We start from the raw sequence: 21,656 nt of genomic DNA on the forward strand, positions 1-21,656 counted from the left end.
GTCACCATATGTGCTGAGTAATCCGTTGATTCCTTGTTTAAACAGGAAAAAACTCCAACAAATAAGACCATAGTTTTCTGCCAGTACAGTGAGTCAACATTTGTTGTGTCCCCACTCAGCTATAAATAGTTTGGCTAATCTATAGGGATAGTTCTTCTCACTGTAGAGATAGTGGTAAAGACCGCACTCTAATGAGGACTGTCTGAAACCAGATCAAAAGCTGATAGAAAAATGGCTGCAAGGAAGAAGTGCACTGATGTGTCGTTTCTGTCTCTGTTTGAAAAAGACTGAACATGGAAACCAAAAAGTCAGAAACTGGCTGTTGTTTCTTTTCCGTAAATAATTAGTATCTGAGTGCTGGTCTTATTGTTTACAAAAGTGCCCAGGAAAGATCAAAGTATTTATGTAACAATCTTCAGACTTTCATAATCACCAAAATGAATAGAAACAAGTGACAAGTTTAATCCTGTATTACAACAGCCTAACATGATTTATAAACAGAAAAAAACGCAACATGCAGTGACATACTGTGTGGCACAACAAATTATGCATCTGCTCTACTTTTCTGTGAATTATGAGTTATTTTGTGTTGGTGTGAGTATGTCTTTGTGTATTCTTTTGTGACAGTAAAGTCTGCCTTTGAGGAGGTAAGGTGATTTGAACGTCGAACCTTTGGACATTTTACCTCATACTATACTTTCTCTTACAAGGTTGGCTCCATGAGCTCGGCAAACGTTTGGATACGCCCTACATCAACAACACAGTGGGCGGCCCGACTGTGCGCAGCTCCTACATCGCTGCCCTTTACTTCACTCTAAGCAGCCTGACCAGTGTTGGCTTTGGCAACGTGTGCGCCAACACCGATGCTGAGAAGATTTTCTCCATCTGCACCATGCTCGTCGGCGGTAAGTCTTACACCAGGGCACACTCTCCCTCTGGTGTCCTGGCATAGTAATGCCTATGTTCAACACGATGGTGCAAGTATTTCTAGAAAGTGGGTTGGCTGGCCTTTAAGGCGCAGCTTGTTTCCATCTTTTTGTACTATTTTAGCTGAGGTGGCAATTAAGAGTATAACCACCCTGAGGAAAGTTACTGTGTTCATTTTTTGAATCATGTCAGAACAGTGCAACAAACCAAGCTGAAAATAACTGTGGGCTACGTTCAGATCATCAAGAAAATGAAGCGTTACAAGTGTAGAAAACTGAGTAGTGATCAATAATAAATAATTTATTTTAAAACAAGAGAAGTCGCCTAAAGAATTATGTTTTTCTTTTCTTTTGTAATTCAAGCCCCTTGGTCTAATAGGCTTAAAAAGAAATCTACAATCAATAACTGCCTCTCACACCATTTCTTCCCTTCTCTCACACAGCACTGATGCACGCGCTGGTCTTTGGCAACGTGACAGCCATCATCCAGCGCATGTACTCGAGGCGCTCTCTCTACCACACTCGCATGAAGGACCTGAAGGACTTCATCCGTGTCCACGGTCTGCCCCAGCAGCTCAAACAACGCATGCTGGAGTACTTCCAGACCACATGGTCTGTCAACAATGGAATAGATGTAAACGAGGTATTGTGTACATCCCTCACGTTGTTATCATGTCACACTCTTAAACATTTTTCTGCTTCAGGAACTTCCGGAAAATACTAGGATTCTATTTGAGCTCCTACATGCATTCTAAAATCCATCGAAAGCCCTGTGCAGCTGAAGCTGTTTCTGATCTGTCACAGACTATAGCTTCCTTTACGCCATCAATTGAAATGTTATTAAAATTCAAAAGAGAGTAACTAGTGGCAACACAGTCCATTCCCTAATTACCAACCACTGTCACAGCTCATTACATCTGTCACACATCCCCCAGCTCCTACATGACTTCCCTGATGAGCTGCGGGCCGACATCGCCATGCATCTGAATAAGGACATCCTCCAGCTGCCTGTCTTTAAGGGGGCCAGTCGTGGCTGTCTGCGCTCGCTCTCCCTCCATATAAAAACCTCATTCTGCATCCCTGGGGAGTACCTCATCCGTCAGGGTGACGCGCTGCATGCCAGCTACTTTGTCTGCTCTGGGTCTCTGGAGGTGCTGAAAGACAACATGGTGCTCGCAATATTAGGTTTGTAATTGCAATGATGTTTAATGTTCATTTAGTGTAATGTTGAGCAAAAAAGTGAATTGTGCTGCTCTGTTTTTAGGAAAAGGAGACTTGATTGGCTCTGACCTGCCTGGAGCAGAGCAGGTGATCAAAACCAATGCTGATGTGAAGGCTCTAACATACTGCGACCTCCAGTATATCAGTGTGCATGGCCTCAAAGAGGTGCTGGCACTGTACCCTGAGTATGGCAGTGTGTTTGCCTCTGACATCCACAACAACCTCACCTACAACCTGCGTGAGGGCAGCCAGGATGAGGTAGGAAACAGACACACTCACAGGCAGAAAAAGTGGTGATGATGGAATGTGTAATTACTGTAAGGTTACTATTTCTCCCAGTCGTAACAGTCATCTATTTGCTAAAAGAAAATCTATAAATATAAATCAATAAATAAATATAGATTTTAATCCTTGGTTTGTGAACTAGTCTTTCGCAGACTTGTCAATTTTTTCACCTTTTCTGTTGGATGCAGGAGAGAGGGACAACACATGTACTATATCTCTATCCTGCTAGATCTTGGTTTTGGTGGTATAGTCAAATAAATGTAGCAACGCCCTAAAGCATACACTGGTTTATCACCAGTTTTACTCTAAATTAAACTTTAATATACAAAATGGACTTCAGGCTGTGTTGAATGAGACTTAAACTAGGAATTAAGACAGTAAACTCATTAGGAAATGCTTAGAAAGTTAAACAATCAATGAGTAGTCGGGTAATTTTCTCATCTAGTTCAATATGTTCAAACTTCTTTTTGTTACTTGCATATTCGCCCCCCAGCTGGCCATTAAAAAATACAGCTTTTGCTTGGCGATATCAATTTCTTAGATACAGCCTTTGGTTTAAACTCATTCTTCAATTCAAAATAATAATTTTCTCTTTGATTCTTGCTCAGAGATTGGCTTAGACCTAATACAGTTTCAAATCCACGCATGTGTTCAAGGCTTTTTATATTTTCACATTGTATCTCAGAACCTCACCATCACCCGCCTCCATTTCTCTCACCATGGACTTGAGCATAAAGCGCAGCAGACAAAACATTTGTACCCCCTAAGGTGCCTTTGTCACTCTCCTTGACACTTGTTCTACCACAGCTTCCAAAGGCCTGTTGGTGACTTGATTGTCACACCAATTACTGAGCGTGGGTTCCACTGTCAGACAGCCGTATCGCTTCCCTGTTGCCACCCCAAAGCACAGCGGGATGACATTACACCCAGACACCGACCTCTCCGTGCTGCCTGGTAGCCCTAACAGTTATTTAGGAAGCATATCGTAAGGCCAGATAATCTTTCCTCTGTGGAGAAAAAAAACACCCATTGATCTTACACATGTAGCCACGTTATCAGGCAGTGTTATATAATCTGTTTTAAAGATGCATCTCCAAACTATCAAATTGTATAATTTCCTTAATTGAAGCAACAGTGCAGAAAAGGTCAGTGGCTGTTTTGCATGGGACTTTTTGAACAGTCGGATCAAAACATTTACACTTGCTTTAAGAATTTCTCTTACTGAAACAAATTTTAAATATATTTTTGTTTGTAGTTTTTTCCATATTAGAACCTAAAGAATATGAACTCTGTCTGGATGTGCTCATTAATGGATATGTTTTTCATCAGTCATGCTGCCAGAGACCAGCGTTATATGTGTTATAAAGGGCTTCAAAAACAGAATGATTATGTTTGAAGTATTTCATTCAATAGCAGGTCATAGCAACATCATAGATTCGGCTTTGCACTTAACAGAACCCATGCATATGTGACAGAAATCTCATTATTCAACAAAGAGTTACATCTGTATATTATCTAAGAATCCTACTTGCTTTACAGACCATTAGTATTATATATTACATAAGAAATCACTATTATCTGCTTTTATTTGAATGTGAGCAGGCTGGGTTGACCATGAGTTCTCGCTCTCTACATCTCTCACACCATCTGCTCTGAGTTTATAGCACAAAGCCAGGGCATCAGCGCCTCCCTGAAAGGATGAAGGAGTGCTCAACAACCTGGAGCTGCCAAGTCCCACAAACCCATGATAAATACACACACATATATACAAATGTATGTTCGTAGTGGTCTCATCTCCACATTGGGTGATTTGAGTCGGGGCTTCTTGTAGGATGGAAGGTCCTTTTACTCCGGAGAGATGCTCGCTGCTGACAGTACACCAGTTGTAGTGAAATACTGCCTTTAAAAGAAATTGTATCAGGAGTTGTAAGAGACCAAAAACAGAGCTTAAAGAGAAAAAAATCAGGGACTTTTCTTTGTAAGGCAACTGCAAGCGGTGTAAATAAGTGGTGGCTTACAAGTTTGCCAAATAAACTTCGAAGGTATTGATACTTCGATGTTGTGATAGCTGATCTGAAGTGGCCAAAACACCAGTTATTGCAGATTACAGGTTGCCGGTTTGATTATAAGGTTTGCATTTAGTCAAAGACAACAGAGGCTGTTTTCTTAAGGGATGGACATTTTTGCACAGAAGAGAAGTGACTATACTATCCCAGGCAAAGCGGGAAGGTCATTCCACCACCTGGGAGCCAGCACTAAGTCAAAATTTGTTGGGAGTGTAATCACCACACGCCTCAGGGAGAGCTAAGTAGTTAGTTGTCATGCAGTGTGAAGAACACGCTGGTCAGTCTGGAGTTATAGGGATCAATCAGCCAACCCTAGGAGCCTCATATAACAACAGTTCAACTACATTGTTTTGTTTTTTTAAACAACCACTGATAACCAGAGAAGGGAGTGCTAGGAGGAGATCATCAACATCTATTATCATGACTGACTGGATAACAATTCTGACCAGGATTGGACTGAATGACTGAGAGGAGATGACTAAAACAAATCAACTTTCTCTACTGGCTTTTGTCACAAATGTCACACCAAGACCAGTCTCTAAAATATGTTGTGATTATAAAGCCAGGCTCTGCACAATAATGCTTCTTTATCTGCCTATCACCCCCCTGTTAATGGTCGCTAAAAACGTAGGAGTTTGGTTAGTCATGCCATTTTGTAGTAACAACAATGTTTGCTGTGTACCAAGAGAAAAAAATATTATAGTTTTAGGACAAATGCCTCTGTTCATTTAGAAAAAATAGCACATTTGTGAGTGACAGGAAAAAAGTCCTTCAATTAAGTCCCTGCAAACCCACTCTGCAACGAGGGACACTTGGCGTATTAGTGCTCTGTTAAATGATATCTGAGTTCAATTAATGTCATTTGGCACCAATCTACCATTGATGGACAATCATTCCATCTTGCGCCCAGGTTCATTTTACTTACGAGGAGAATTTGTTCCTAACTTGAAAAGGCTCACAGATTTGTTTCCCCTTTTTCTCTCCTGTATCACCATCTGAAGAGATGCAAAGTTTCACACGTAGTCATGTATTCACTTTAATGGCCTTATGGTGTTTATGATTTGTGTGTGCTTCTATGAAGGATTCAATTGAGTGCACTACACTGAAAGTGTGACAGACTCTGGTTTGTACGACTGTCACATTTAGCCATGTTGTCAGAGACACATTTTTCACACAGGACAGAAGAGTTCACACTACCACAGTTTCATTTTCCATGTAGCTGGTGATTATGCCAAATGACAATCTGCTTGTGGAAAGACAACTGTCATTGGAATCCATCTGCAATCAGATATTGAAAAAAACTATGTCTTTGACAGCAAAGGAATAATTACAGCTCAAATGATCAAAGATGGTTTGTATTTCATGCAGATGTAATGATGGAAAGTTACCACAGAATTGTAGTTATGCTTGCCTTCGGGCTCTTGATCAGTAAATTATGCACACCCATGAGGACCCATTCAGAGCACAATCCTACCAATGGTGTCGCACTCATCAACGAGTGGTAATAACACAAAGATATGCTGCACTGTGTCGACAAAGACAGAGAGGAAGATGATTTACAAATAGTAAATATGGATGTTAATAATTATGAATATTTGTTAAATATGATTTCAGATTATTAAGATTCAAGATTAACTTTATTGTTTCATATAGAGTGAGACATTTTTCTAGATGTGCAGTTGCATTCGAAACACCTCAACTATACACATGTTTGATGAGAGACACTGGATGTAAATCAAACTTTTGTTTTAAGAAAGTTAACGAATATGATTTAAATTTGATTAAATAAATGTATATTTTGCCATATCGTTATTGATCCTTGTAGCTTTGTGTTTCGTTCCTGCAGGGTCTCAGCAGGTTTTCAAGGTCACCCAGGCTTTCCCATGTGAGTTTAGTTCAAATTGAGCATGAGTGTCTTTCCTGTTCATTTCACTTTTTTTAAGCATGCATGTATCCGGCTTTCAATGTGGAACCCCAGATTTCTTTCTGGGACGTGCTGCTATGCTTGTGATTGCTGTGCGTGGGTTTGAGCGAGGACTTCCCCTACAGGTTGAAACTCATTTGGTTCACATAGAGCAGCTTAGTCCCTGGAGTTAGCTCGCTAACTGGGTCAGTAGCTCTCCTAATAGGAAATCTTATGAGCTACTTTCTCACTACTGTATGTTCTGCATGCTTATCTCTCTGCCTTATTTTTCTTATTGAAATGTTAACAGTATTTGTTTGGTCTGTTATTAAGAGGTCAACTTAATATAAAACCGATTGTTTTTGCCCCAAGCACACACACAGCCACGATTAGATCTTCTTCAGGGTTTGTGTTTTGATAAACACAAACACAAATAACGCCGTTTTAAGTATTTCCCTTCTCAGTAAAAAAACCCAACAAAAACTAATTACATTATCAATTGTGCTGTTGCTAATGATTTTAGTTGTATTTGCTTTTTTGCAGGAGTCCAGACTCCCCTCCATCATTGAAACAAAGGGGGTTGACCCTGATGACTCCTTCCACCTCTCTCCAGCCACCCGCTCCCGTCGAAACCTCCTGCTGCCCAACTTCAGCAGCCCCGTCCGCCGCACCTCTCTGGGAAACCTCCTTGGGGACGAGCTGAGGCAGTTCAATGCGCTGCGAGGCTGCCGTCCACCAAACCTCAGCCGCGGCTTCCATGGGCAGAGCGTATCTCCTCAGCCCCCATCGAAGAAAGAGCACAGCCACCCCACAGCTGCTTCAGCTTCAAGTTCAGCCCAGGTGGAGTCCGGGGCTGAGCAGAAGCCTTCGCAGCTGCTGATACCAACTGTCACCTGCTTTGCCCCCCAAGATCTGAGCCCCAGGTATTGTGGAATCTATCAATAATCCATCAACATTTTAAAGCAAATTTGTTTTATCGCCTTCATGATGATACCATGGGCCTTGGTATAGGAGGTTTTTGTGGTAAATATATAAAAGAAAAGGGGAAAAAGCTGTTTTTGAACAACCAAATCAGATACAAATGACAAATTCTGTCGAGTACAACCCTAATAGTTACCCAGTTATGACACCTTTAAAGCGTCTACGATTTTTCAAGTAGAGTGTCACAGTAATGGACACCTAAAGTCATGCTTTAAAAAAAGCTGCATCATCTACTTAATGTAAATGGGGTGTATTTGAATTGCATATTTCAGCAGATGTCAGTGCATTTCATTAATAGAGCACCTTATCCTCCTGCCCCGATCTGTATTCATAATGTATCCCTGAGTCATCCAGTAAGTCCTGGAGATGGGTACATGCTGGTTCAGAGAGCTCAGGTGTCCTCCCCTCCAGACTGGATGCTTCTCCTCATGTTCAAGCCCTCGTGTTCCTCTGCCAGCAGCAGCTCTCATGGCACATTCCTGGGTAGCTGCTGGCTCTGGTGATAATTGAAAAAGGCTCTACTGTAACATTAACTCCGGGTTCCCTCCTCTTCATCCCTCCTGCCAGGGTGGTAGACGGCATTGAAGACAATGGGCACACGTTCCATTTCAACGTCGAGCACAGCCGGCCCAGAGCCAGCACAGGAGGCAGTGCCCAAGGTAAGCAGGACCGCCTCCAGCTGCGAAGGTCACACGGGTGCCAGATGGCCCGAGAGTTCAAACGGCGGATAGGACAACGCTGCGCTGCCTCCTTCTGGGGGAATTTGAGAGCACAGAGGAGTGAAATGACAGCAGGGTGCCCAAAGAGTGAGAGAACATGTTAAAGGACAACTAAGGTCAAGGCAGGGCACAGATCTTGTGACCTGAGCTTTCACTGATGTTCACTCTTGGATGAATACTGCATGCAGTTCAGCTGAAGTCCAACTAATTAACCAAAGTAAATCAAGAGCCTTAGCAACAAAGATGAACAACATTGCACACTTATCACAATAGAGCATTTTTAATATTTAAAGTGTTTTAAAAATCGTTCATCCTACAGGTCATTCTTTTGCCTTTTTTTCTGTGCCTCTTTTTTTTCACTAAACAGCCGTCGGCTTTCATAACAGCCACGTTTTAAGTCATTACAAGCTTCCCTGTCTTAAAAACAGGAAAATGTAGCTACATCACTTAGTCAAGACACGTTTCATAAAGCTTGCAAAAGGCATTTCTTATGATATATCTACACAAACAGTAACGATAAACATCACAAACCCAATCCATTAAAATAGCTTCTTTGGGAAAAATTAGCACTGTTACCTTAGTACACTGTATAATATTCAAAGGTTTTCTTCAATGTCTCATATGGGGCACTCCAGTACACAATCTTTAAATTAGCCATTTAACTAAAACATTTCTGGTTTAGTGTGAGCAATTATGGCATCAATTTGCTATACTGTATCCACATTTAGAGGCTGTACAAACATGCATACATTACTGGATAAATGATGTACAAGACGATACAATAGACTTTGTTGTGCCCATAAGGAAACTTGTTTGGACTTGAATACTGCTGTATGAACAACTTAAAGTACTTCCTCATAATTAATTTGTAATCAGGTGTCCTCTGGAGTATCACTTTATAAATTTGTTTTGTGATTATATTATGTCTAAATTCTTTCATCTACTTCGTTTTATTCCTCCTCCTTTCTCCAGACACGGCTCAGGCTAATGCCACTCTGCTGCAGGAGACAGAGGAGGTCAAACAAAGCATCGGTCAACTCAACTACAAGGTAAGATACAGCCTGTTAAAAATGATTAGACCAATGAAAATGTTCAATCCCTCTGTGTCATCTTTCTGTAAAGTATTCTGGAGAGACGCAATATGAAATAAAAGAAGCATTGACTAATTCATGGTGAGATAAAAATAAACATTTCAAAGAATCTGTACACAAAAATAAATTTACATTTTAAAATGGAGACCAACAGAAACGTTCAAGCTTTTCTATGTTTTAGATTCCTACCCAATTATCAGCCTCTGGGAAACCTACAATGAGATCAGATACACAAAGTTTCTGCCTTGCTTTCCGTCATTGGATTTAAATAGAGCTCAAGCAGGTGCAGTGTGAGGAACCAGATGGGACCAGGTAGCTTTTGTCTGAAGTCGATATTTATCAACCAGCAGGACACTTTCTGCAATGCAGTGCAGTGGATCGCCGGGAGTGCTGACTAGACAATCACAGGAACAAAAAAATATGACGACAGCCTCGCGCTGCTTGTTGCCCTCCTCTGGCCCCCTTTCCCCTCCTGTTCCACTCCCTTGTTCCTGGTGTTCTGTCTACTTTCTTCCCTATTTGCGTCAGTTACCTCTGCCTGGGTCCCTCTGGATTTCAGGACTGCAGACAAAGCCATTTCTAGGAGTCACAGAGATGATTATAAATTATTTGGTCCTCTCTTGGAAGGTCATCAGAAAATTACTTGAGTCTGGGATTAAACCTCACAGATAGAAGCTGATTTATTTGTCTCTGTGCTGGGGGCTAAATTGGGAAAAGCTGTGCTTGTGTTATTTTCCACATTTGCTCAATTTTTAAATTGAAAATGCGTTCTTTATTTTTTCCAGATGGGCACCTTACACAAGGAAGTATCAGATCTTAGGAAAGACCTGCACTACATTATCCACCTCCTGCAGGTCCATGTGTCTCAGCAGCACTACACCAGCTCCCAGCCTTCAAACTTGTGCGGTGTAGCCCCCAACACCAGCATACCCTTAAACCTAGCTCCAACCTACCACTACCACAGCAATCCTGGGAGACATGACGGCCACCAAAGCAGCCCTGCTGCTGGATACTGTAGCTACAGTTCAGCAGGTGAAACAGAGACCAAACACAGACCCCAATCCTCAAGTCCACCTGCTCCAGCCCTCTCTGTAAACTCTGCATCCAGGTTGAGCCCATGTCAAGGCTCTGAAAACACAAACCTGTGGACCGGCCCATCTCTTCTTAGCGTCAGCCCAGGCTTTCAGAGTGGAAGTCAATGCCTGGCACCTCATGAAGACTCTGAAAACAGACCTCTCTGTGCGAGCCCTAGCAGCATCAGCCAGTCCCAACCCACTCTGTGCCTGCAGCCTCCCAGTGAGAGCAATGAATTCTCTTGCCTTTTGTCCAGTGCATCTACAGGTGCTTCCACACACAGCCTTCTGGACTCGTCACCCAGTTCTTACCCCAACCTCTGCCTGCCCTCAGAGTCACATCCGAATAATCTTATCCAGGATACCTCTATCTTTCAAACTGAGGACTCAAACCCTTCAATCCATTCTGCGTCTGTCTCTCCACAAATATTGCCAGGCCAATCTCTCAGATCCTCCCTCGATTCAGGATCACCTCTGGGTGACCCGTCTGCCATAGAACACACCAGTCTGGAGTGCCTACTGGGAAACGGGGGGTCTACGGAGAGCAGAGACAGTGGAAGTGCGTCTTCTAGAAGGTCCAGCATCGGCGTGCAGACTCAGAGCACAGAGCAGTCATGGTGTCTGGACCTCACAGATTAAACACGTTTCGGGGGGCAGACTCACTGATATCACTGCAGCTGGATGAAAAACTCAAGTCACTAAAATGCAACTTCTTCAAGTGTTTTTTTTTTTAAAAACCTCTGTGTGCTGTATTTCCTTCTTTTAATCTGGGCTCTCATGTTGTTCAAACACTGTTTCTATGCAAAAGCATGTCATTGTGCATTGTCTAAGCTTTACTGAAGTGTGTCTTCAAGAGAAAAAGAGAAAGTTCCACAGCAGTGAGTTCCAGTCTATTCTGTATATTTTTTCCAAAACCCTTAAAGCATTTTGCAGTTGATACTACTTGTTACCTCCTTGCATGGTAAAGTTGTTTATTCTTTTTCCTAAGGAAAAGGTTTCAAAATCAATGTGTAAGCATTCTACATGAGAACCTGTTGATTGTGTACACAGATGCTGTATGTAGACAGGTGATGTTGGATGTTTAAGATACATAAGAAACCAAGGGGAAGAAATGACACGTGTGCATCACTTAGCATTGATTGTTTTTTTTTTGTATTGAGTGTTTTTTTCTGTTCTGGTTATTTTTTATGGGTTAGCCCTTTGATTAGCTGAAATTCTAACTAAACTAAGCAGTATATAATTTATGATCTTGAAGAAAATCTCCAGTTTGACTCAATTCTCATGATCCTGCAGGACATTTAAAAAAATGTGTTTCTTTCTTCACTAAAGCATTCAAGTTTGCACTTGGAAAAAGATTTAATTTCTCACTCCCCCCCAAAAAAAGAAACCCTTCTCTTTCAAGGATCTACAATTCTATGAACACACATATATGCTGCTAATGAATACAAATAAATAAATATAAACTTTAAGATGAAAAGCGATTTAGTACAGTCATTAAATTACAAAGTGTGAATGCCTCCTGTGAAAGCATACTGTCATTAAACTCATATTATTAAGTAAGTATTAAGGAACTTTGTTCTATTTGAATGATTTCTACTTGGCTGACTCAATAAAGTATGCAGAAAACTATCACTGTGTCCTTTACTGTGGTGTCACACGTATCACACTTTAATTAAATTTTTTGTGGAATATTACATTTTCTATGAACAGCGACTGCAATGTCAGTCAGGATCAAGTTCAACGCTTCATTAACAAAATGGTTTCTGCTCTATTTCTGATCATTCTTCAAGGTTTTGCTTTTCCCTGTGTTAGCCAAGGTGCTCTATTTTTTCTCAAACGCCAGATTATTACTGCATTCATGTATTTGGTTGCTGGTTTGTTCAGTGAATTTAACTGAGAACTGCAGATCAATTATTTTTACGAGTATAGACATGTATATTTGAGTCTCTTACTGTAGAGGCTAGAGAAAATCACTCAGTACAGTCCTTCATCTTTCACCCTGGTTCTTGTAATCAGGATTATCAACTACACGTTTAGAACTAAGCAACAAAAAAAACATGTTTTCTGAATAATAAAATGAGGTAACCCTGTATTGATTAACCAAAATCATATCACATTTGTCAACCTATTAGACAGGTCGCCTTGAGTTTAGTAAAACTGTTTCAATAAAAAAAAATAACTCAAAAGAAAGAGATGGACCCAGCAAGAAAAATGCTTTAATAAAGTACAGCACATGATTCAGTCAAAACAAACAATTACATTTGTCCCTTACGTATCGGGTCCTCAAGTTTAATATTTAACTTTTTATTTAGTAGGGAACGGTAGCTACATCGATTAGGTTATTGGCAAGTTGGGAGAAAATCTGGTGAAAAACAAACAAAAGTGGGGGAACATATTGCATCATACATCCAAATCACTTTGTGTCTGCAGCGTCTTTTCTCGGAAGAGGTTAAACTGCTGAATCATCACAGGTGAGCTGTTACGTTATAGAAAAGTTTGAGAACATTATTAAAAGCAGTCTTAACATCAGTAAAGTTACAGTTAGGAGACGTGAATTAAATATGATTGAAACAACACTTCAGTAATGTAATGAAGTAGCCCACTGTGTTCAGCTAAAATCATATTTTCATCTTGACTCAAGTGGGTTCATCACTTTTTTGTGTGTAGTCACCGTTTCCTATAAATGAAAGTCAATATTTCTGAATTCTCTATTTTACCATTACTTTTCTACTGTTATGAATTTATGAATTGATTACTGTTGTTGAAGATCTCATGCGGAAAAATACTTTTTTAGAGATAAATAGTAACGTGAGTAATGCTTTAAGGCCTACAACTTTTTTGTATAGGCTAACATATCCTTGAAATTCGTAGGAAGGTTACTTTGAAGCCTCTCTTATCAGAGGCAAATATTGTACTTTTGACTCCATTACATTAGCCCTTTAGTTACCGGACTGAGATAATTAAACCAAAAATAATAGATAAATTATAAAGAGGTTTTTTTTTCCAGGTGGAGGTAGACTTGTAAGATTACTACAGTGTATATGTTGTATACAAATCTCAGCTGTGCCCCCAAGAAATGTCATCTGTTTATGCAAATGGCCAATAACCACTGATTTCTTAATACATTGTGGTCAGTTTATTGGTTCTAGGTTTGTTCAACAATGTCTGCTCTTTTCCTGGAGTGAAGATCTGAAAAGAGCAGACTTCTTCCCTGCTTTGGTTCTTTCTGTTTCATGGCTTTACTATAATTTCTTAAAACTCCCTTCTTCATGAACACACTTTATTTTTTTTTTATTGTTTTGCATTTCTTTTACACTTTCTGTCACAATCTTATTTTGTTTGGATCTAAGATTGTCTTCATTCAACACGCAAACTTTAGGGAAAGACATCAAAACTCACGGTCGACCAAAATTGTTATTTGCAAGAAATTTCATCTCGTCTTCTTGCAAAAATTTTCAATTAAACAGCACTGAGCTCTCAATATATATTTTCAAACTAAAATAATTTTTTTTTTTTTTAAAAAGGAAATATTGGAATTTTATTTGGAAACCATTTCATTTTCAAAGTTGTTGATGTGTTATGTGCTCTTTCTCAAAGTATAAAGAGTAAGGATTAAAATGAAAAGATCAAACAGAACTTGGCGTACAAAGTAGCGACTGGTTTGGTTCTCTTTCAACATTGCCTACAAATATTGGCAAACATCACCTGTTGGGAAACTATTTGTGTGAGTCCATCACTCGCTCAGATGTCTTCATGCAGGAAAAAACATTGAGGCTTGATTGCTCAAATTATTCGGAGGACATTTGATTTTTTAGAAACATTAGCATTATCGGTGGGGTTTTCCCAGCAATCATGTCTGTTGTTCTGTCACTCTGTGTGTCAGAGAATCATGGTAAACAACTATTGAGTAAATAAAAGACTGGATTTGCATGGATTGCACAACATAAGTCCAGATAAAAGGGACTCAGCCTGGCAGCACAGCACATTGTCAGCTCCAGCAGGACAATTATCTGACTTTACTCGTAGAGATTGGTGTACTGGAAACGAGAAATTGAGTGAACATGAAGACAGTTGTTGTTGCTCTTCTCGTGTTGTTGGTTATCAGCCAGGGTGAGTAAATCTACAGGAAACACACGCACACACACACACACACACACACACACACACACACACAAAACAGCCAGGAAACTATTTTACCACACAAATCATTCTCAAAACCAGAAAAGTCTTCTTTTAAAAACTTTTGATTCGTAATTTCCAAAGCTTTAAGATCTTTTTTTTTTTTTTTTTTTTTTTTTTAAACTGAAAATAAATTGCCAGTTTGTATCCATCATTTTACATTTTATTCTCAGGGGAATCTTTGCAGTGTAAGTGTGGAGGCCCAGCACGTCCCTGTCCGAGCCCTGTGGAGACCTGCCCTACTTCACAGCCGTTTTGCGGCAATGTAAGGATTCCTTCTGCAGCACGTAAGTACAAGTAGTGCTCTCTTTCAATGTACTGAACAGCTTAAAAAGAAAAATCATTCAGAGTGCTTTGTTTACCTGAATCCTTGTAGAAGTTGCCTGATAATCATTTTTTTGTTTTATTGTGTTTTGCAGCTGGCTTCTTCTACCAAGGTTGCATGGAACCAAGGGAGTGCAGAGGGCTAGATAATCCAGGCATTTCATCTACCACCTGCTGCACCACCGATCTGTGCAATGCATTTGATGGTTTAAGGTCAATAATCTGAAAAATCTTCTCCTCAAAATAAACATCAAATAAACTTCAGTCACTTGCAACTTTCCCCTTTTCACTTTGTTTTAATTGTTTATTTTTCTTATGACTTTACTGGAACAACTTAACTCTAAATGTTTGTGTTTTGTCAAAAACTATTCTTCTGGTTTAATGGAAACTATATTCTTATAAAAAGTGGTGTTAGCACTTCCACCATGGTTTAAAGTTCATATTAAAGGCCACTCTGAATATAACAGTTTTACAGTTATAATTATGCTTTCAAAAAAGTACAATCACTTTTAATCCTTACATTTATTTAAATGATATATACGATTATTCCTGTGCATATCATATGCAACTGATTGTGCTTGTGCTCACATGCTTGATGCATGATATATATATTTTTTTTTTTAAAGACTGTTTTTGGTCAAGAAAATATTACTGCTGACCTAATATATGTTTTCTGTTTTGTCATTGTGCCACCTTGTGGTACATTACAGACTTACTGAGTAAAGTATTTAAAAAAAAAAAAAAAAACAGTGTTAGTCACAGTGTTTAGTTTAGTAGATTTCACTTTAAATTTCAGTCAGAGCAGCAAGTTTTATAAATATATATTAAAAACATTGAACCTACAATATTTTAAAAATCTTATTAATCACAATTTAAAGCTTATTGGAAAGAAAGTGTGTAATGAATAGGTTACCATCTGCAACATAGCCTATATGTTCACACGTCATAGGCTAATTCCCAGAATGAAAATAAACAATTATTATTAGTGGAAGTTTAGAAAAAATATTTTAGAAAGTTATCCTTTAATTAAAACGCTCTTCCAGGTTTTTTTTTTCTGAGGGCTAAAGTTGCATTTAATCGTTTTGCGCACATGATAGATCTGGTCCATGTGTTATGGTTTGAATATGTTATTATTAAAAGTAAACTTCAACTCGGAAGCTGATTTTTTAGACTACAGTCACAAAACAGCTATCAATGTAGTTGTGACTATGAGCCTAAATAAAGAAAAGATCGGCCTACTCGTATCCAGTGGGCTACAATGGAATGCATAAAAAGTCAAGCAAAAAAATTGTGAATGCAAAAAAAAAAATCCAGCCGTGGCCTCTGTGGGACTCCGTAGTCGTCTATACAGTCAGTTAATAATTTCAAATATCTGATTTGTATCATACAGCCTGACGGAATCTCATTAGAAGAAGAAATATCTGATGTAAGGTAATGACTAATGAGTTACCTCCAGGTTACCTCCTAAACGCTGTGCTCCTCGAATCGACTTTCCCTCTGAGATTAATAAACTATTTCTGATTCTGATTCTGACGCTACACTATCCGGCCACATGATTGGTTGTGACGTTGCATCACATGACAGACGAATCCAGGAAGTATTTTGGTTACACAAGGCGGAAGCGTACAATTTACTAAACCTAAAAGCGTTTTTAGGGGGAAAACACCGTAAACAAGAAGCGAAACAGCTACAGCGCAAGGTTTCTAAGACGGAGTGGATATTAGTTGTCGTCGTTGGTAAGAACAACAACGCGTTAATAATGTCCTTGTAGTATTTTTACTTGTTAGCACCAAACTTAGCATTGCTAACTCGTCTCGCCCCGCAGCTAACTCATAGCTGCTTCTGTTTTTTTTTTCGTTTGTTTGTTTGTTTGTTTTGTCTGGTTGTGCGGGCAAACGCAATGTCAGCAGGTTTGTGATGTAATGGGTCTGTTTGAAGGTTTTCATTTAATTTGAGTCAGGTAGATGTAATAACCTGTAAACATTGTTTATTAGTGATGTTGACATCAAATAGCTGACACCTAAACATCTTAAAATAGAGTAATTATAACTGTGGCAACTCGATAAAGCCTTAAATTACTGACATTTATCAACTTTCCCCGTTTGAAAACTCCTTGTTTAGCCTTTCAGTCTGAGTAATAACATTTAAAATCACAATGTCTCATGAGGTGAGGTTAGTTTGGGTGGCTCAGAGAACAACAATGACTTGAACAGTGACACCAATTAAATGTTATTTTCAACAGAAAACAGGATATTTTAAATGTTAATGTGGAGAGTCTGTGCCACACTGTTTTTCCCCAAGTTGTGTTTATTGTTTCCCCCCCTTAAATAAAGTGTGAAAATTGTTTTAAAAATCTTCCTTACAGCTTTGTACTTGTTGTTTACTGCAGTCATATTTATTCTCAGCACCAATATCTGCATGTGTTAGAAATGGCTTTGCCTATGTTTAGTGTGTAATACTTGTACTTGACAGTTGAACTACAACTTTAAAATGTTTTCTTTTGTTTACATTTTCTAAATCTATATGAATCTACCTGTTTTCTATGTTTTAATTTTTAGGAAAGAAAGCATCACTCAGCTCACTCCGCCACTGCCACATCGATCTGGTCCTTCCTTTCAGGATTTTTTTGTTCATCCAGCCTTTGCTTGCCATCGGTGCCTTGCGCGACACGGTTTTCCTATCCACACCCTGCACACACCCCGTGGTTTTCGCGCCTCTTTAGGTCTTCTCGTTTTTTTTGATAGCCTCTGTTTTTGTAAATGGCCGGGCGCGGAGGAGGATCAACAAGGCCCAATGGTGCCGCAGCAGCGAATAAAATCTGCCAGTTTAAACTGGTGCTGCTGGGGGAGTCTGCGGTGGGCAAGTCCAGCTTGGTGCTGCGCTTTGTCAAAGGCCAGTTTCATGAATTCCAAGAGAGCACCATTGGAGGTAAGAGAGATAACCATGATTCTCGATTTAAAAGAAGGGAATGTTGTTCAAAATGCCTTCAGAGGATTCACCAGGTAAGTATTGGGGTTTTTATGTGCACAAAGTTTTTAATATGAATTGAATTGAACTTTCCCTTCATTCAACTTTTGAAATTCAGTTAAATCAGGAACTAATCTGTCAAGAAAGCTGAACATTTAATGAGATTGGTGATACCAGTTTTGATTCAGTGTTGTTGACGCTTGGTGTTTCACATTTAAGTGTGTCCCTTTAAAAGGTTGATACTAGTTAAAAATAAATATTGATTTTGAGTCTGATCTTGACGTAGCTATGAACAGAATTGAATCACTCACTCACTGCAGGAAGATGGACTCTAACATATCATCATTAAGCTGATCATGTTTTGTCATTCTTCTCAGCCGCCTTCCTCACTCAGACCGTCTGCCTGGACGACACCACTGTGAAGTTTGAGATCTGGGACACGGCAGGTCAGGAGCGCTACCACAGTCTTGCACCGATGTACTACAGAGGTGCTCAGGCCGCCATTGTGGTCTACGACATTACCAATACAGTAGGTTTCACGTGCCGGGGAAAGAGTGGGGTCAAGGTCATGACACTAAAATGAAATATATGGGTTATAGCTTCATAATTTCTGCACTTTTTTTGTAGTTGTATTAAATATTTTATGTTTTCATTATGTCAGTGACATAAAAATACATAAAACCTAAATATTGATTTCTTTCATATTATTATTTCTTTTAGATTTATTATCCGGCTTTTAGGCCTTTATTCTGATAGGACAGTGTATAGAGTTGGAACCTGGAAAAAGAGATTGGCAGGTTGGACTCGAACCCGGGCCCCCTGTATCAAGGTCAACAGCCTCAATACATGGGGCGCGCTAACTTACAGTTAGTCTAACCAGCGCCCTGTATACTGAAGTTGTAAGCCAAGCTATGTTGATATCCAAGGTTATGTGGAGTATTAAATGGGGGTGTGTTTGGAGGCTAAAGGATAAAAGGTCTTTTTAATTTTAAATGAAATGTCACCTAGTCTAATAGTAGACCGGTGGGTGTCTGAGGTCAGGTGTTGGTCAGTTTCATTTATATCAATACAGAAGTGTGCACCTGAAAGTGTAAATGAACCTCACAGTTTAAATTTCTTCCTGATATGAGTTGTTTGTGGGAGAATATTATTGATAACGATTGTTGCTATTTTAGGATACTTTTACACGAGCTAAGAACTGGGTGAAGGAGCTGCAGAGACAAGCCAGCCCTAACATAGTGATCGCTCTGGCTGGAAACAAGGCGGACATCGCAAACAAGAGAGCTGTAGATCTCCAGGTATGACCACACAAACATATCATTTAACTTTGCATTTACAGCTTCATGATTAAAGATATTTAACGTCTCTTTTGCCTTTATTATCATAAACTTGTCAGTGCAATAACATGTCTAATATAGCTCTTGATATTTCTAAATGATGTCCTTAGGAGGCACAGACTTATGCTGATGACAACAGTCTTCTCTTCATGGAAACCTCAGCCAAGACTGCCATGAATGTCAATGAGATTTTCATGGCTATAGGTAAGTCAACATTCTTTTACGTCCCTCTTATTTCTTGAGCCAAGAAGAATTATATATAAATACATTTTAAAAAAAAACTGGCACAGCTTTCCAAACCTGAACTGAATTCAATAGGTATCCTTGTTTGACTTTTATATTGACTGATTAATTTAGACTTAATTAGAGACTCTCCATATATGTCAGGGATCTTCACTTTATGAAGATGATGTTGTCCTCTTTTCTTTTTTTCTTTTTTTTAACCACATCGTTGATTGTTCAGTTCCATCTTTGTTAGAAATAATTAAGAGTTTTGGGACATTTTCAGGATTCAAAGTAAATATAAACTAAACATTTTAATGTATCTAAACAAACACGAGAGGCTGCAACTGAAATCACAAACTCCTCTTGTTCAGCTCCTGGAGAACAATTCAGCTATTTGGAAATTAGAATAACACGTGACATTAATGATCTGTATCCTGCAAACTATGATCATATTGTTGAATCTGTAATAGAATCTCTTAACAGATGGACTGTCACGCCAAACAATTGGTCATATAAATATCTTAAAAAGGATTTTTTTTTTACCTAAATCGCTCAATTTATTTCATGTAATTCCCTTGCACCCTCCCAAGTAATATTGACAAAAACAAATGAGGACATTATTTGCAAACTTCACTTCGGACAAAACACGTTCTCACCCTACTTTATGACGGAGGCGGTTTGAATCTACTAATTTGTGCCGGTGTTTTTGGGCGACACAATTGAGAGCTGCCATGAAAGCTGCCATCAAAACACGTTGTTTAAAACACCACGTTAATTAGACATGAAGCCCAAAATACTTTGGGGATATTCCTCCACTTTCAGGCTTCATAACTTGTGTGGGCCAATAGCAAATGTATACCTGATAGGGACAATGCTTGTTTCAAGACCTGGGATTATGCAGGATAATGGGAGGCTAATGTCATTTATTGAGCTCCAAGAAAAGTATGATAATCCTTCACAGCACTTCTTAAAGTATTTACAAATAAGAGTTTTTTCTATATTATGTTTCTGAGTTGATCTCTTCTCATTGACATGTGCCAAGTATGTTTTATCCACCCAAGTGCCAGCAGTTAATTGAGTATAGTATAACCTAGTATGTGTTACAACTTTAAACATTTAAACTTTCCTGATCTTGTCCCTGCAGCGAAGAAGCTACCAAAGAACGATGCCCAGGGCGGAGCTGGACAAGGCGGGCGGACCAGGACGGGAGTGGATCTACAGGAAGCTGCTCCTCAGGGCCGCAGCTCGTGTTGCAGTTCGGGCAATTAGCAAGTACAACACAAAGAACTTAGTAAGCGAGCCCTGAACATCATTTTAAGGACATCTCTTAGCTATATATTAAAAAAAAACAAAAAACAAAAAAAAACAGAGGCAGGAGAAGGCAGAGCCACTCGCCGGCCCTGCTCTTAAACTGAGATTACAGATGAGATTATCTGGATCCTCTTTGATTAAAGGAACATTTTTTTTAAAGAATCATAAGCTAGAGGGAATAACAAAGATCCCTCACTACTTCTCTTCTGTCTTTTCCCCCTGTTATCTATCTACCTCCCTGTTCATCTTCAGCCTGTCTCAGTTGATTCAATAGTCTTAAAATGATTTTTCTGAAGTGTGATGCTGAGGTTGTTTGCTATCCCCCTTTTGGAGTGTGTGTCTGTGTTATGTATATGTATGTTTATAGTACATATGCATACATGTATATTGGAATTTGAATTTCCTTTTCTACTCTTGTCATTTCCCTCTAAAATGATCATCTTTATTAAAGATACCCAACTACTAATGCGGAAGTTTCAAATGAGTCAACCTGATGGTGTTTTGTCTTAATGCAGTTAAGATCAAAGCAATTTGTTCTTTACGGGGACCTTAATATGACACAGTTATTAGAAAAGCTCCAGCTTTTTTAAAGCAGGTCGTGATTCCATAGGCTACACATGTGAAGATGTCTCCGAACTCTGCAACACTTGGAGTTAATTGCATTCATTGTGTTTCCATACCTGTATCACCAGAGAGTTGTTAGCCCTTTTTGGAAAAAATGAAATGTGAAAATAACTTGTAAATCTTAAACAGAATAAATAACATGCAAGATTTATTTTGTTTGACTTGCTTTGGAGTGGAGTGGAGTGGTGTGGCTGTGACGGACATTTTTGATGATTTGCATCTGAATACTTTTAAATGTGTTTGCTGACTATGGTGGTGGGTTCAGATCACTCCGGCCTGGTTTGACATTAACACAAGGAAACCCCCGAGTGGACTACCATGACTTCCACATTCATAAGATAGTGTTTTCTGACAAAAAAATAAGTAAGGGGATGTCTTCCCAAATGTCCCATTTAATACATCAATAAACTGCTCTGTTTAGAAT

At 39.3% G+C, this 21,656-nt stretch overlaps 2 protein-coding genes and 1 non-coding gene across 4 annotated transcripts in view; all 3 read left to right on the forward strand.

The window, feature by feature from the left end:
• kcnh4b (potassium voltage-gated channel, subfamily H (eag-related), member 4b) overlaps positions 1–11,894 on the forward strand; it is a 34,299-nt gene extending 22,405 nt beyond the window's left edge. The window contains exons 8-16 of one of the 2 annotated variants that reach the window (XM_065950068.1): positions 711–905; positions 1,370–1,569; positions 1,862–2,111; positions 2,191–2,405; positions 6,345–6,383; positions 6,945–7,324; positions 7,950–8,041; positions 9,074–9,150; positions 9,978–11,894. In XM_065950068.1, coding sequence (XP_065806140.1) covers positions 711–905; positions 1,370–1,569; positions 1,862–2,111; positions 2,191–2,405; positions 6,345–6,383; positions 6,945–7,324; positions 7,950–8,041; positions 9,074–9,150; positions 9,978–10,904 — 2,375 coding nt within the window. In that variant the 3' untranslated portion in view covers positions 10,905–11,894. The remainder of the gene's footprint in view (positions 1–710; positions 906–1,369; positions 1,570–1,861; positions 2,112–2,190; positions 2,406–6,344; positions 6,384–6,944; positions 7,325–7,949; positions 8,042–9,073; positions 9,151–9,977) is intronic. The other variant, XM_065950069.1, reaches the window with a different exon arrangement.
• A 2,158-nt stretch (positions 11,895–14,052) lies between these two features.
• Positions 14,053–15,047, forward strand: LOC109997570 (uncharacterized). Its single transcript, XR_010664929.1, has 3 exons — positions 14,053–14,375; positions 14,618–14,731; positions 14,864–15,047. It is a non-coding gene; the product is annotated as an uncharacterized protein (transcript).
• Positions 15,048–16,345: 1,298 nt separating this feature from the next.
• On the forward strand, positions 16,346–21,383 carry LOC109997580 (ras-related protein Rab-5C). The gene is made up of 6 exons (XM_020652113.3): positions 16,346–16,504; positions 17,327–17,696; positions 18,113–18,264; positions 18,911–19,033; positions 19,183–19,276; positions 20,442–21,383. The coding sequence occupies exons 2-6, from the start codon at positions 17,528–17,530 to the stop codon at positions 20,564–20,566; spliced, it is 663 nt and encodes a 220-aa protein (XP_020507769.1). The 5' UTR covers positions 16,346–16,504; positions 17,327–17,527; the 3' UTR covers positions 20,567–21,383.
• Positions 21,384–21,656: the final 273 nt, after the last annotated feature.

Source organism: Labrus bergylta, chromosome 21, assembly GCF_963930695.1.
Source record: "Labrus bergylta chromosome 21, fLabBer1.1, whole genome shotgun sequence".
NCBI classification, from domain to species: domain Eukaryota; kingdom Metazoa; phylum Chordata; class Actinopteri; order Labriformes; family Labridae; genus Labrus; species Labrus bergylta.